This window comes from Erpetoichthys calabaricus, chromosome 4, assembly GCF_900747795.2.
Source record: "Erpetoichthys calabaricus chromosome 4, fErpCal1.3, whole genome shotgun sequence".
Taxonomy (NCBI): Eukaryota; Metazoa; Chordata; class Cladistia; order Polypteriformes; family Polypteridae; genus Erpetoichthys; species Erpetoichthys calabaricus.
Window position 1 is genome coordinate 307458982 of NC_041397.2, and position 15181 is coordinate 307474162.

General features: G+C 37.1%; 1 protein-coding gene across 1 annotated transcript; it reads right to left on the bottom strand.

The window, feature by feature from the left end:
- Positions 1-4127: 4127 nt before the first annotated feature.
- Positions 4128-13845, bottom strand: LOC127527358 (olfactory receptor 1E1-like). Its single transcript, XM_051925922.1, has 2 exons — positions 13682-13845; positions 4128-5131 (listed from the first exon to the last, which is right to left on the bottom strand). The coding sequence occupies exon 2, from the start codon at positions 5117-5119 to the stop codon at positions 4163-4165; it is 957 nt and encodes a 318-aa protein (XP_051781882.1). The 5' UTR covers positions 5120-5131; positions 13682-13845; the 3' UTR covers positions 4128-4162.
- Between the last annotated feature and the right edge of the window lie 1336 nt (positions 13846-15181).

The window sequence follows — 15181 nt, forward strand, 5'->3', positions numbered from 1 at the left end:
AATAAGGAACAAAAGATATATTTCGCGACCCATTTAATTATTTATACTTGCATTTCATGTTGTTATTATTTATTTAGTGTCACATGTCACAATACGTTTATTTATTTTCATTTATTTTTTTTTATTTGCATATTTATCCATGCATCCATCCAGTTTCAAAATTAATTTTATCCTGTGCAGAGGCAGAGTGACAGGGAAGCTGGAGCCTATCCCAGTAAGAATAAAGCATTTTTCTTTTCTTTTCTTATCTTTTCTTTTCTTTTGTCTGTGCCAATTAAATATCACATAAATCACATTAATCAGATTACAGTTTGCCAACTTTGCCTGTCAGTATGAGAAAAACTCAAAAGGCATCCATCTTGTCTCAAAGTTATTAAAATTAGGGTGGTCCAGTGCCATTTAACCCTTTGCAATGACAACTGAGCATCACAGTGAAACCTATTCATTGGATTTGCAATTTTGCCAGCCAATTTGTCCCATGAACTCACATTGAGCCAGGCAAATCTCAGCTGCAACATAAAAAGGCCAACTAGGGTGGTCCAATGCCATTTAGCCCTTTACAGTGTCCATTAAACATCACAGTTAATTTCCCTCATTGCCAAGTTTGCGAGTCAGTCATTCACCCATGTACCCATGACACCATAACTCAACTACATTTTAAAAAAGATATTCACTTTTTATCTGAAAACTATAGTGGGTCAATGGCATACAACCCTGTATAATGCCAGTCGAACATCACATTGAAATCTGTGAAAATGAGGGCTGCCCAACATCATGCTTTACTGTGCCCATTAAACATCAGAGTACATCTTACTCATTAGATATGAACAGTGTGCCAAGTTTGTCATTGAGATGAGCAAAACTGAACTGCCATTTAGCAAAGGCACCATTCTTGTCACAAAACTTGATGCAACTCCTTTGAATTTGATCAGCTCAAAAATGTGGTTTTTAAATAAAGGGTCCATTTTAATAACGCCTGTTAATATCTTTTTATGATGCAGAATATTTTGATTGGCACTTAATATTGAATAAGTACATGCTTTGCACAAGTTTTATGAATAAGAAACTGGCTGGTAGCGAATAACTTCAGGCTCATGTGAAATAGTCATGTTCTCCCCATATACCTGTGGGCTTTATACCAGATCTCCTGAAGACTCACAGATGAAGTAAATAGAGGGTCCAATGGTGCACCTACGTAATGGATCAGCGTCACAACCTGGGCTGGTTGCCCATGGACATTCACTAAATGCTGCTAGGGAAAACTCTAGTCCCTGAGACCCCCAGTTAGATCACAAACACGCAACACCGAGGCAGCAATTGAACCGACAACGAAATCTTTAGCCCGTATATTTGAAGTAGGATCGCTGTCAAAATAAACTCCATCTTTCCACCTGTGTAGCACATGCATAGTAACAAAAATCAGCTGTTTCTTCTTTGATAGAGAATGCCTCGTGCATCCAATGATGTATTTTTGACAGTTTGTTCATGCTTGAGAATTGTACTCGTAATTCAGAAGCGCAAGCATAATTCTCATAAGCAAGCATGACTTTGAGAAGCACAAGCGTAATTGACACGTATGAAATGTAAATTTGACTTAAATTATTACAAGTTATTTTTGACAGCGATCTTACTTCCAAAATCTATGCAAAAGGACGAAGGTCCAAGTCTTCAGAGTCCTGGTTCTTCCTGTCTTGCTGTATGGTTGCGAGACATGGATGGTATCCAGTGACCTGAGACGAAGACTTGGACTCCTTTGGTACTGTGTCTCTCCGGAAAATCCTTAGGTACTGCTGGTTTGAATTTGTGTTGCTCATGGAGTCCTGAATGAAGCACATTACCAGCATTGTGAGGGAGTGTCAGTTACGGCAGTACGGCCATGTGGAACATTTCCCAGAGGGTGATCCAGCTCGTAAGATCCTCATTGTTGGGGACCCAAGTGGCTGGACCAGGCCAAGGGGTCGCCCACATAACACCTGGCTGTGGCAGATATAGGGTCATTTCTGGAGGGTGGGACTGGACCGCGTGTCTGCCTGGAGGGTTTCCAACCGGGATCCCGAGCTGTTTCGTCGTGTAGTGGGTGTGGCAATGCACTGTACCAGTGCATGCTCCCCAACTTGACTTGACTTACTCCATAATGATGTAGGTGGTCTGTTTAGTTTGGGTATGTGCCAATCATTGGAAACATTGAGAGAAAGTGTCCTCCACATTATACATTCATTAGCATCTTATGTTTACACACAGAGAACAGCAAAGTTAAATCTGAAAAACTATGGCAAAGTAAACCAGCTGGGAAAATGTAATGAGCAGGATCCAATTAGTGAAGGGCCACCGTAATAATCACAAACCAATGGGAGCGTTATTCGATTCTGCATTTTGAAAACTCTTCTTGTTCATCCAATCTACAATGCAACACTGATCCAGCGTTTTTAGAAATATGGAGAGCTTTTTCAAAAGTCTCCATTTTCAGGTCTTAAAAATGCTGGGGTAATGTGCACAAAAAGCATACATGAGGATTAATGTCTGGATTTCTAAATAAAAACGTAAAGGTTTTTTTTTTTTTACTTTATATACATGATACAGTCAGTCCTCAACATTTGCACGTGCAGCTGCATTTGCTTCACAGGACAGTGTGACGTGTTTTCTAATAATGCCACAGACCAAATATCTTCATTTTAAAAGTTTTAGTAAAATTTCAAATAAAACAGTTCACACAAAACAGTGATGAAAGGATATTAAAGAAAAGAAAAGGTTCTTGTTTAAAGAAATTTCTGTTTAAAGCTTGTTTATCTTGTTTTTCTAAATTTGATCATACAGCCCTACTTTCATGCATTCATATTAAAATGGTCAGAAAACTGTATGCCAGTCTGCTATTGGTTAACTTGCCTAACAGTCCATGCTACCAATAATATTGTTTCCTAACTGGCTTAATTAACACTCTGTATGCAGATATAGCTAAGAAAGTTCTACTTCATACTAATTTACAGGGAGTAAAATAAAATATCATAATCTAAGTAACTATGAGAAACACATATTATATTATTGAAATTAAGCAATTCTAACATTAATATTAAAAATTCTAAGATTGGCGTTTAACTTTAATGACTTAATACATTTGCGTCACTTTATTAGTAAATTCACCTTTTACTTTCACAGGCTTCATGGCTACATGCAGTACTGAAAAAAATAAGAGGTGTAATGCACGCAAGTTTAGGGATCAACTAATGTCCTACTAGGTGCTTCATCAACCTTGTTTCAACCTATCATTGTATAGTAAAGAGTAAAACCTTGCATTTGGTGCATACTTTCATTGTTTTGCTTAAAAATATGAAGTTTTGTATTGAAGTTATGCCCTCAAAGCATAGGGAGAGTCCTTTGGGCTCTTAAATCCAAACATGCAGTGATGCAGCTTAATGAGGAAATAGATAAACTTTGTGACAGAATGTCAGTAGCTGCTGTTAGCCAAGAGTTTGTTGTTAACTAATCAATGGTTCGCTATATCCACAAAAAAAGGGGAAGTAAAGACTGGCTGCAGACATCGAGGCTGCCGATCTCTTCATCGATCACAGCCTCAAGGTTAAACGTTAATTTGCCTCTGCTGTGCTCCCATACCCTGAGACTCTTGAGGATCTCAAGCGTCACACGATGAAGATGTCACCAACAGATTATTTCAAGCCGGTGCTTCCTTCATGATCTCCAATGCCATCTGCAAGCCATGAAGGGCAGAGTGTCAGAGGTGCAACAAATGCATTTTGTTTAAGTTGAGAAATGTTTCGCCTGTTGCAGTTTTATTTTGTATACTGCATTTTATGGGTTATTTCATGGTTACGAAGAGTGCACATTATTAGAAATAATGTTTTGTCATAAAGGATTCATAAACGCTCAATGTATTAACCTTCACATATTTGACTTTCGCGCCATTTCCTAGCAATGTTATCCCTGCGAAAGCTGAGGTTTTATTGTATATTATAACATAATTCATTCTCTATTGCTAAATGTTAAGTGCAAACAGGAGAATAGTGATGAGATATTTTTGCTTTGCTGTATAAGGATAATCTATAGTTCATGTTTTTTTTTTCAAATATCATTATCTACTGCAATAAGTGCTGACTTTCTGCTAACATGTGTAACCTGCCATTGTTGCGCACTGAAAACACAGGTTCTGCTAACTGGTATTTGGTGATGCTTGTATTACCATAAAAAGTTTCTGAATACTGTTTTTGATTTCTGTATTTCTGAAGCTATAAATTATGGGATTCATCATGGGTGGAACAACATTGGCTACAATTACCAGAATATTATAAGCATCCATTGAAAGTTTCACTCCAATTCCTGGTAATATGTATGATATCATTAAAGGTAGATAAAACAACCCCATCACTACCAGGTGGGTCAGACAAGTGCTTAAAACTTTCCTCTTCCCATCTATAGATGTAATCTTTAATGCTGCCTGAGCAATCCGAAAGTAGGAAAAGAGTATTAACGCTACGGGAAAAACACCAAACATAATAGTTGTGGTGGACAAAATGGCTAAATACTTGGGATTGTCAGTGCAGGAGATATGAACCATTGTGGCATAATCACAGAAGCAATATGGAAGGATGTTAGTGACACAGAAATGAAGCTCAGTGACAAAGACCATGTATGGTGTAAGCACTATAGCACTAACAACGTTGGACAGGAAAACACTAATCCAAACGATTTTATTTGTAACTAATGAAGGGTACTGCAGTGGATAAAGAACAGCAACATACCGATCGCATGCCATGAACACAAAAAGCAGCGCTTCCACCACTTCCAAGTAAAAAACAAAATACATCTGCAGCAGACAAGGTCCATAGGGAGCAACTGCGGAGCCTAAAAGAACGGCAACCATTTTAGGAATAATATTTGTGCTGTTAGCTAAGTCAATAACTGCTAAGGTACTGATATACAAGTACATTGGTGTTTGGAGATGATGGTTCATTCTTATTACGAGAATAACCAAGAAGTTTCCTAAAAGAGTCATTAAATAGACAAAAGAGAGAATGGAGACCGTGAAGTTTCTCTGCTCATATCGTATTTCGCAATGCAGGATGAATTCAGTCACTGAGGCTGTGGTATTACTCATCATTGCCGTCATTTCTTGCTGCAACTGAAAAGAATTGAAAAGAAAGACAATTAATCAATATTTACTGTAACAGATCATCCAACAGTTTTATCAAAAAGATTTATCCAGTACAAGTTCAACTAAGGCAAATAACAGCAAGTTAGCAATTAAACCTGTAGAGAATGGCAGTGACGATACTCATTATTTTATAGTGTTCTTATAGCTTTGAAAAAAATATAAGAAAGAATATAACAGCTTTAGTCCATGCTGTGCATGTATTTTCATGTACTGCATAAAGCTGAAGACTCAACAAAATTAGTGCAGATTAATAGAATGTATATGACGGTGCAGGACTGGTCCAGGCTCCCTCTTCCCTTTTGAATGCCTCTTGAACTGGACACCGTCGATAGTCATGACCGAATGAGCTGACAGATGGGGACAAATCACACATGGAGCAAGAGGATGGTGTAAGAGTGTTCAGTGCTTTTATTAAAAGAAATCAAAACAGTGTTCAAATAAATATTGCAGTGCTTCAAAAATGGTCCATAAATTAATAATCCATAAAAACGAGGTGAAAAGTGGGGGATAAAATCACGATAAATAAATCCTTTAAAAACAGAGGTTAAAAACACTGTCACAGGCTCTGTCATGTTCTTTTCAGTGACTGATGATCCCAGCCCACCTCCTTCTTAATCTCCCCGGCTCACCCATAACTTGTGCAGCCAGCGGAAACTCAGCAGCCACGATCTCAATCCCCTGACCACCGTCTTGGCTGCCTCCGCACAGCGCAGCCAGACCGTCCGAGGTCGGCAATCTCCTCATCCTTCATGCTCCCGCAGTTGTACCTCGGATCCTTGGGGAGGTCATCTGTCATTCTTGCCTCACTCCACACCATTAATCAGTGGGGCGAATCAGGCCCTAGAATGCCACAGCTTGCGCTCCTTCGTGGGGCCCCTGTTCGTGCCACTGTTTCTCCTATGACAGCTGGATTGTCCTCACCAAAACTGCCTTCCAAAATCTTTTTAACGTTTCTATCTCTTTCGTTCTATTTTTCTATATTTTTTTTTCCCTCTCGCACTCGCGGTTCTCCTTATATACTGTATGTGGGGACGTGGCACAGGAGTGGCGATTAGCATCTCCCAGCATCAATTATGGCAATTTCTCACTTGTGCACTTAAGTCCAGAAACACCCACGCCGCATCATGCCTGGGAACCACTCCTGCCACACTACCACGCCCCCTCCTTAAGCCACGAGTGTGGTGATTATTTATTTTAAAAGGCAATCAGCCACGGACCTCACTTTACCACAAAGTACATTCAAGATGGACTCCAAAACCACATCCTTATATACAAGTGTATATGAATTTCAAGCAAACTGGGATTGCCCATATTCTGTCTGGAAACTGACAAATTAGAAATTGGAACAAAATAATTTAGCAACAAAATGAGTTACATTTTCCCAATGGTCTTATCTCACATAAAAAATGGTTTACGCTCTAGATTTGACCATCATTAAATGTTATTGAAATAAGGAAAATTATCATAATTTAGGCCAACCTGTTTACAACATGCCAAAACGAATTAATTTTGCCTAGTTCTGCAATGTATAAAAGAATAAAATATTTTATGAATGAGATTAGGCTTGAATGAATGGCTAGAATGTTGTCCACGGTACTCATATCAATATTATTTGGAAGCTGTGTTTTTCTCTGTAACTGTAAGATTCAGTAGTTTGCTCCAGAGTCCTAAGACCCTTTGTGTCAAAAGTGCTTCCTGGCTTCAGTTTAGAACCTGCTTCTGTTTAAATGTTCATGTAGTACTATTGATCAATAGTGATCTTTGTTAAAATGGCAGAAATATTCTGGAACTTCAACAAATTCCATAAAATGCATTGAAGTTAATGGGGAAGGAGTAACCAAGCTAGTTTTGAGTGGATTATAACATCGCAATGGTCTGTTAAGTGTCCCTAAGGACTAGGGAAGCTTCTGCTTCTATGCTGCACCGAGTATTGCGGCCATAAATATGACATGAGCTGTGAGGCAGCACTGTGCCACTGTGACTCAAACAACAAAAGACACAGAGAAATGAATACAACAAACAAAAAACAACAAATGGCCTCAAACAAACAATAAGTAAAAAAATATCAATTATATTGCTCACAGAGTTCCAAGCTACAACTTGGAACTGACTTGTTCCATAGTTTGAAGTTGTGGCTTATTTGTAGCATCAGACATAGCATATGATACTGAAGGGTTCTACAGCATGGTGATGGGTAATTTATTCAAATCTAAAGTATTTTGATAAATATTTATGCATGCACCTAATGTGGATGACAGAGATTTTACCTAAAACTTATTTACATTAATTCCCAATATGAGCACTCATAAAACTATAATGGTTGGAGACTTTTATTGTGTTTTAAATCCAGACCTGGATAGATCATCAACTACAGTGGCCGATAACATCTAATCTCACAAAGACAATCACACAGTTTGTAATTGATCATAACTTATCAGACCCATGGAGATTCTAAAATCCAAACTCAAGAGAATATTCCTTCTTCTCACCAGTACATCAAGAATTATTTACTTAAGAATTGATTTTTTCTTTATCAATAATAATTTATTGCCCACTATCAAGTCTTGTAAGCACAAAGCTATTGTCATTTCTGACCAGGCCCCTCTGATCTTGGACCTTGAATAACTTATTTCCTACCTTGCGTTTTGACCTTCTGTTATTAGTAGATGAGAACTTTAAAGGATTCAGCCACAAGCAAATTGATTATTATTTAGAGACAAATGCATCCTCAGACATCAATGCAGGAATACTCTGGAAAATTAAAGGCATTTTAAGAAGACAGATTATTTCTTATCTTTCTTATAAAAATAAATTGGAGACCAAGAAGGTGTCAGAGTTAATCAGCGAAATTACCAGAGTGGATCAAGAATACAGCAGATCTCAAAATGAGGCACTTTATAAGAAAAGACAGGTTCTACAGATAGAATTTAACCTCTTGACAACAAAAGAAATGGAACAGCTCATACCTAAATCACAGCATCATTACTATGAACATGGGGAGAAGTCTAATAAGATCTTTGCAGTGCAATCACCAAAATTACCAATGCAGATGGAGATAAAATCATTGACCATAAAAAAATATCCCAAACATTTAGGGAGTTCTTAATTCCTTATATTCTACTCAGTTTAAAGAATATAAGACACAATCCAAGATGTGTTTTGTTGCATTACAAATACCACAGCTAGAGACCCTTCGTGCAGAGGAAATGGACAAACCCCTGACACACTCGGAGCTTTTGGATGCTATAAACTCACTCCAAAGTGGGAAAGCAGCAGGCCCTGATGGCTACCCAGTGGAATTTTATAAAAAAATGTCAACTAAATTAGCTCCAAATTCTAAAACAAACTTTTTGTCAAACATTAATTACTGTCTTTCCAAATTAAAATAAGGACTTGTCTGTTTAATGTACAGTAATATACTCAACCATAAAATCTAACACACCAGATATCCTGTTATATTTGGATGTAGAAAAAGCCTTTCACAGAGTTGAATGGGACAACCTATTTACCATATTGCAGAAATTTGGGTTTAGCCCAAATATATGTGCATGAGTAAAGCTAATCTAAACTAAAACTAATACCAGTCCAGAAGCCTTTGTCTGTATTAACACAATTTCAAACTAGAACGTGGTACTTGAAAAGGTTGCCCTCTATCACCATTGCTTTTTGCAGAAACCATTGAGCCATTGGCCATTAAGTTTTAAAATTCATTAGAGATAAAGAGGATTATAAGAAAAGCACTTGAACAGAAAATATTGCTATTTGCAGTTAATATGGTATTGTATATATCAGACCCACAAACATCCTTACCAAAAGTCCTTAACACTAGAATCCCAGAAGCCTACAAAAAAACTTGTAATGCCGGGCCACCTTAAATTCCCTCACACCTGCTCAAGAGTGTCTTTTGTTCTTCAAATGTGTCGATCAGCACCAGCAGCAGGCAGCCTGCTATCCCATCCCCCATCGGTGCAGCTTTAGTCGTACACAAAGTTCTCCAAGCTCAAGTCTGTTTATCTGGATGTGAGGTGCCTTGAATTGTGTAGGGTAAATAATATATCATTATTTCAAAACACATACACGTGTGTTGCATGTCTACAACGATCTGTGTAAATGTAGGATGACAGGAAATGCCAGGCAAGAAATGTTGAACACATACCTAAAACAGAACATTTTGCAACTTACTGTAATAATGAGAAAATGGCGATGTATAGTGTATAATGTGTGAAGACTGAAGTCCAAATATCAAATAAACACTTTCACAAAAAACATAGATATAACAAGTGCACTTTTTTCTAGAATTTAACTAAAGTAAAAGAAATTGGGCTAGGATAAGATATACACATATACATCTGCTTGGATGGTGCAGAGGTAAGAACTGCTGTCTCCAACTTGAGAGGTTGCGGGTTCGATCCCAGGTCTTAGCCTGCATTAGCTCTGTTGAGTTGTGAGCGGCTATTATTATTACTATTATAGAATAAAAACAAACATTTGATTTATTTGAGTCTGTAATGGCCGGTATACATTTATGGTACTTGTAAAAGTTAGTGTTGTTTACTATTCACTTTTATTCTCTCAGTCACGTTCATGCTCCCCCCAATCTGACACTGTTAGTTTTCAAATAAAGACGTGCTATAACAGAGGTGAACTCAGATGAGGATGGGGGTTCTACTCACATATAAGAACAATGCGGCTGCACCAGATGTAAAGGCTAAAGATGGCACTGTTTGGGTGCAGCAAGAGGTTGGGCGTCATCTTGCCGGTGAATCTGCCACACGCATGTCCTTCAATGAAACAACAGGGCCTACTGAGCTCGCCAAGGTATCGTGCAAAATCTTGTTTACGATTATGTTTTGTGATGGTCTTTATAAAAAAAAAACATTTATATGTTATTAATATAAAAGCCAGATCGAATGTTATTTACCCATTTACCTTAATTTATTTACTTATCTTCCTACAGTGTAAAGTCACAAGTAGACTGCAGAGCTTCCTGTGTTTGATCAACACGGGCATGCTGAAAAAGTACATGTGCAATGCTACTCCTTATTCAGGAAAAGATCCAGTTGTCCAATGGGAGAAAGACTTTCCGAGACTAGGGTCATAAAGCTTATGGAGCCATTTCTGGACAAAGGCAGAACCATAACAACAGTTGCATAAAAAGTGACAGGAGCTTCCACCTGCAGCTAAAGTCACTCATGTACTGAAGTAGCATTGCACATGTACTTTTATAAAGATATTTTTCAACTCAATTTTGCTATCTGCTTGGAAAGAAATCAAACAAGATGTAAACAGATGGTCCATCCTCCATCTCACATTAGCATGGAGAATCAATACTGTCAAGATGAGCATCTTTCCCAAGTTTCTTTTTCTATTTCAGAGCATCCCTATGTACATTAACAAATCAATCTTTTAAGAAATTACACTCAATTATAACCTATTTTTTCTGGAATTCAAAACATCCACACGTTCACAGGGCAACTCTATAATCCCTGAAGCAGAATGTGGCATGGCACTACCTAACTTTCAATTTTTTTACTGGACAGCAACTATACAACTTAAAAAGTCCTGGAAATTGACATAAATTGACACTGCACAGTGTAATGGCAAAGACTGAGAGACTCAAGAGGAGCTTTTATCCTTAGGCCATTTAAAATTGTCCATAATGTATCTAGGGCAAGATCCAGCCTGCGAATGCTGTAATTAGCTCCAGCCTCACTGGGCCACATGTTTTGGGTGTGCTCCAAATTAACATCGTTTTGTACAAAAAATGCCTATCAGATAGCCATGGTGTCACAATCACTACTAACCCTAACTAATTCTTTGTTAGTTGTGGTAATTATAACTCAAAGACACATGATATTCTATATGGTGTTCCACAAGGCTCTATCCTGGGTCCGCTGCTCTTCTCCATCTACATGCTTCCATTAGGTCAGATTATCTCGGGACATAACGTGAGCTACCACAGCTATGCTGATGACACACAGCTGTATTTATCAATAGCACCTGATGACCCCAAATCTCTTGATTCGCTAACACAATGTCTAACCTGTATCTCAGAATGGATGAATAGTAACTTTCTCAAATTAAATAAAGAAAAAACCGAAATCTTAGTGATTGGCAATAATGGATACAATGAGGCTATTAGAAATAAACTGGATGCATTAGGATTAAAAGTCAAATCGGAGGTAAAAAGCTTAGGGGTAACCGTTGATTGTAATCTGAATTTTAAATCGCATATTAATAAAATCACTAGGACAGCATTTTTTCACCTAAGGAACATAGCAAAAGTTAGACCTCTTATATCATCGAAAGATGCAGAGAAATTAGTTCATGCGTTTGTCTTTAGTCGGCTAGATTACTGTAATGCACTCCTCTCAGGACTCCCCAAAAAAGACATCAATCGTTTGCAGTTAGTGCAGAATGCAGCTGCTAGAATCCTTACCAGGAAAAGAAAATCCGAACACATTTCTCCAGTTTTGATGTCACTACACTGGTTACCTGTGTCATTCAGAATGGACTTTAAAATTCTGCTTATGGTTTATAAAGCTTTAAATAATCTCGCCCCGTCTTATATATCGGAATGTCTGACACCTTATATTCCAAATCGCAACCTCAGATCCTCAACTGAGTGTCTCCTTAGAATTCCAAGAGCAAAACTTAAAAGAAGTGGTGAGGCGGCCTTCTGCTGTTATGCACCTAAAATCTGGAATAGCCTGCCAGTAGGAATTCGCCAGGCTAATACAGTGGAGCACTTTAAAAAAACTACTGAAAACACATTACTTTAACATGGCCTTCTCATAACTTCACTGTAATTTAATCCTGACACTCTGTATATCCAATTCATTATAATAACTATTCATTCAAAATTTGTACTAACCCCTACTCTCTCTTCTGTTTCCTTTTCCGGTGTCCTATTGGTGGTGGCTTGTGCCACCACCATCTACCCAAAGCACCATGATGTTCCAACAATGATGGATGGATTAAAAGCCAGAAGTCTGTATAACCATCAGCATCAAGTGACTCCGTGAGAACCCTAACTACAAAGAGGACTATTTCATTTATGTTAGGTAGAATGCCCAAAGGGGACTGGGCGGTCTCGTGGCCTGGAACCCCTACAGATTTTATTTTTTTCTCCAGCTTTCTGGAGTTTTTTTTTTGTTTTTTCTGTCCACCCTGGCCATCGGACCTTACTCCTTTTTATGTTAACTAAGGTTGTCTTATTTTAATTTCTTTTTTGTCTTTTATTCTTTTTTTCTTCATTATGTAAAGCACTTTGAGCTACTTTTTGTATGAAAATGTGCTATATAAATAAATGTTGTTGTTGTTGTTGTAACCCATAAACCGCAGTGTTTGGTGGACTTCCAACTCCCAGATAGGTTTAAAGTGGAGATGGACAAATTGATTGTACTTGCCAATACCACACTACTAGCATGTATATTTATCTTCCTCAACTGGAAGAATCCCAACCCACCTGTCATAAGTCAATGGGTAACTGATGTTCTGTACTATTTAAAATTGAAAAAAAAATCAGATTCTCACTTAGAGGATCTGTTCAAAACTTTTTAAAATATGGCAAGATCTAATTAGTAACATTTTAGAATAAGCATGTATAATGGGGAAAAGGACATTTTTTGTTTACCTTTGCTGTTGGCTCTCCTCTCCTTCTCTTGGGTGGGGTTTGAATTCTGTTTTGTTAAGTTTGACTTGATTGTATAGAATGTTATTTTTCTCCATTAAAATTAAAAAATAATATTAAAATAAAAGTGCTGTTTTAGTGTGGATGGAATGCCAAAACAAATAAAAAGAGGCGTCTTTTCATATTTATCATCGCTAGCATGAGATTTGGTCTTAAGAGCTTCAGCCTTGTTTTTAGCTTAAAGGATGACACCAAAAAAAATCTAACATTATATTTTTTGTCAAAACATAATTTATGATCTTTTAAATCTACTTCCAAATATAAATCTGTACAGTATAAAACTGTACCATTAAAATAAACTAAATATCTAATTTTGCTTTACAAAAATAAATTGAGCACTTTTAAATTAAAAACAGATTGCAAAGTACAGGTAGTCATGTTTCAAATATTTGTAATGTTATATATGCATATAATTAAATAAAATAGTGCTTGTACAAATATAAACATAAAGTAGGTTTACATAAAAATATGAAATAATAACTCTTACCTTGCTAATGCACGGTGAGTAATAAGAAGGTTTTGGATTGCTAGGATCTTTAATAGTTTCTTTTTCATATGAACAATAAAATCTTAGCAGTATATTATTTATTTCAGATAAAGAAAATATCCTAAAATTACAAATTGTCTAAATATTATAGATTAAATGATCATTTTCAAAATGTAGTGGTATTTTCTCATTTACTTTTTTAACTAAGAAGACAGATTTTGAGTTTTTTATGGAAACCTAACTGACCTAAAACTTTAAGCTGTTAATCTAAATTTACAAATTAAAAAGCAGTTTCACCAAATTTCATAGAAAATGGATAAACTTGTTAAAAAGTAACCTTCAAGCTCTCCCTGTCCTCCAGACTTGGATGAAGCAGGTCTAGATAGCCAGCTCACTCGTCTTGTCCTGATCTGTGATTGCTGTTGGCTGAATATTTCTTCAATTGAAAACTTTTTTCAGAGAAGAAATATAGCTTTTTAAGCAACTCCATTGTATTGTCAGTGTTTTTTTATTAATATTTCACATTAAAAAATATTTAGAAAACAAAGATAACTTAATACCCAAATAAAAGCCTAAAAGTAGTGTTTCCCAGAGTCAGAGGGACGCTGTCATCTTTCAGTTTGTTCCTACTGGGATGCTTACCTATTTAAAATGATCTTCTCCTCTGGGGGTCTGTCTGGAAACAGCAGATGATGCAATCATGTAATAATGACATGCAGAAAAACTCTAAAGGGATTTGAGTTTTAATATCATAATGTTGTATTGACATGATGTCCAGTTTCTTTTTTGAATTGCTTACAAACACTGAACCTCATTTCTTTAAAACTAACACACAGGATAATGCTGCTGTGCACATTTAATTGTCTTTAAATATCTTGTTAATACATTTGTACATAAATAGTCTAAAATTCTCAAAAGAAATTCCACATTAGACAAAATTAATACTAAAAGTACAATAACATTACATCTTAAACCCACCTCACCGAATTTAGGGTCATAGAAGGTTGGAGCAGCATCAGGTAAAGTGGAGGAATCAGCCCTGAATGGTGTGGAATCCCACTATAGTGCCCTCTCACATGGGGCCAAGATAGAGGGAACAGTTAACACACATTGTTAGAAAGACAACAACTTGAGGTGATGACTGATTACTGATTTTTCAAAGGTTGTATGGGCAGATGAAATGAAAATGACATTTGATGGACCCAGATCAGTGGATCTGTAGCTCGACCACTAATGGGCACAGGGCAGCTGTTCGAGTCAGGCACCAGAAAGGTGGTAGGAGGGGTACTTCTGTGAGCTGCTATCATTACAGATCAGCTAGTTCACCTTTTTGGGTTGATGATGGACTGGAAATCAACCCTCAGACCTACGTCTGCTCTTCAAGCAGTAGTATCACTACACTGGTTACCTGTGTCATTCAGGATTGACTTTAAAATTCTGCTTATGGTTTATAAAGCCTTAAATAATCTCGCCCCATCTTATATATCGGAATGTCTGACACCTTATATTCCAAATCGTAACCTCAGATCCTCAACTGAGTGTATCCTTAGAATTCCAAGACCAAAACTTAAAAGAAGTGGTGAGGTGGCCTTCTGCTGTTATGCACCTAAAATCTGGAATAGCCTGCCAGTAGGAATCACCAGGCTAATACAGTGGAGCACTTTAAAAAACTACTGAAAACACATTACTTTAACATGGCCTTCTCATAACTTCACTGTAATTTAAATCCTGATACTCTGTATATCCAATTTATTATAATAACTATTCATGGTGGCTCTAAAATCTGTACTAACCCCTACTCTCTCTTCTGTTTCCTTTTCCGGTGTCCTTTTGGTGG

What these genes read in the sequence shown, in the direction of transcription:
- LOC127527358 (XM_051925922.1), bottom strand. Translation starts at nt 5,119, where the DNA reads ATGACGGCAATGATGAGTAATACCACAGCCTCAGTGACTGAATTCATC.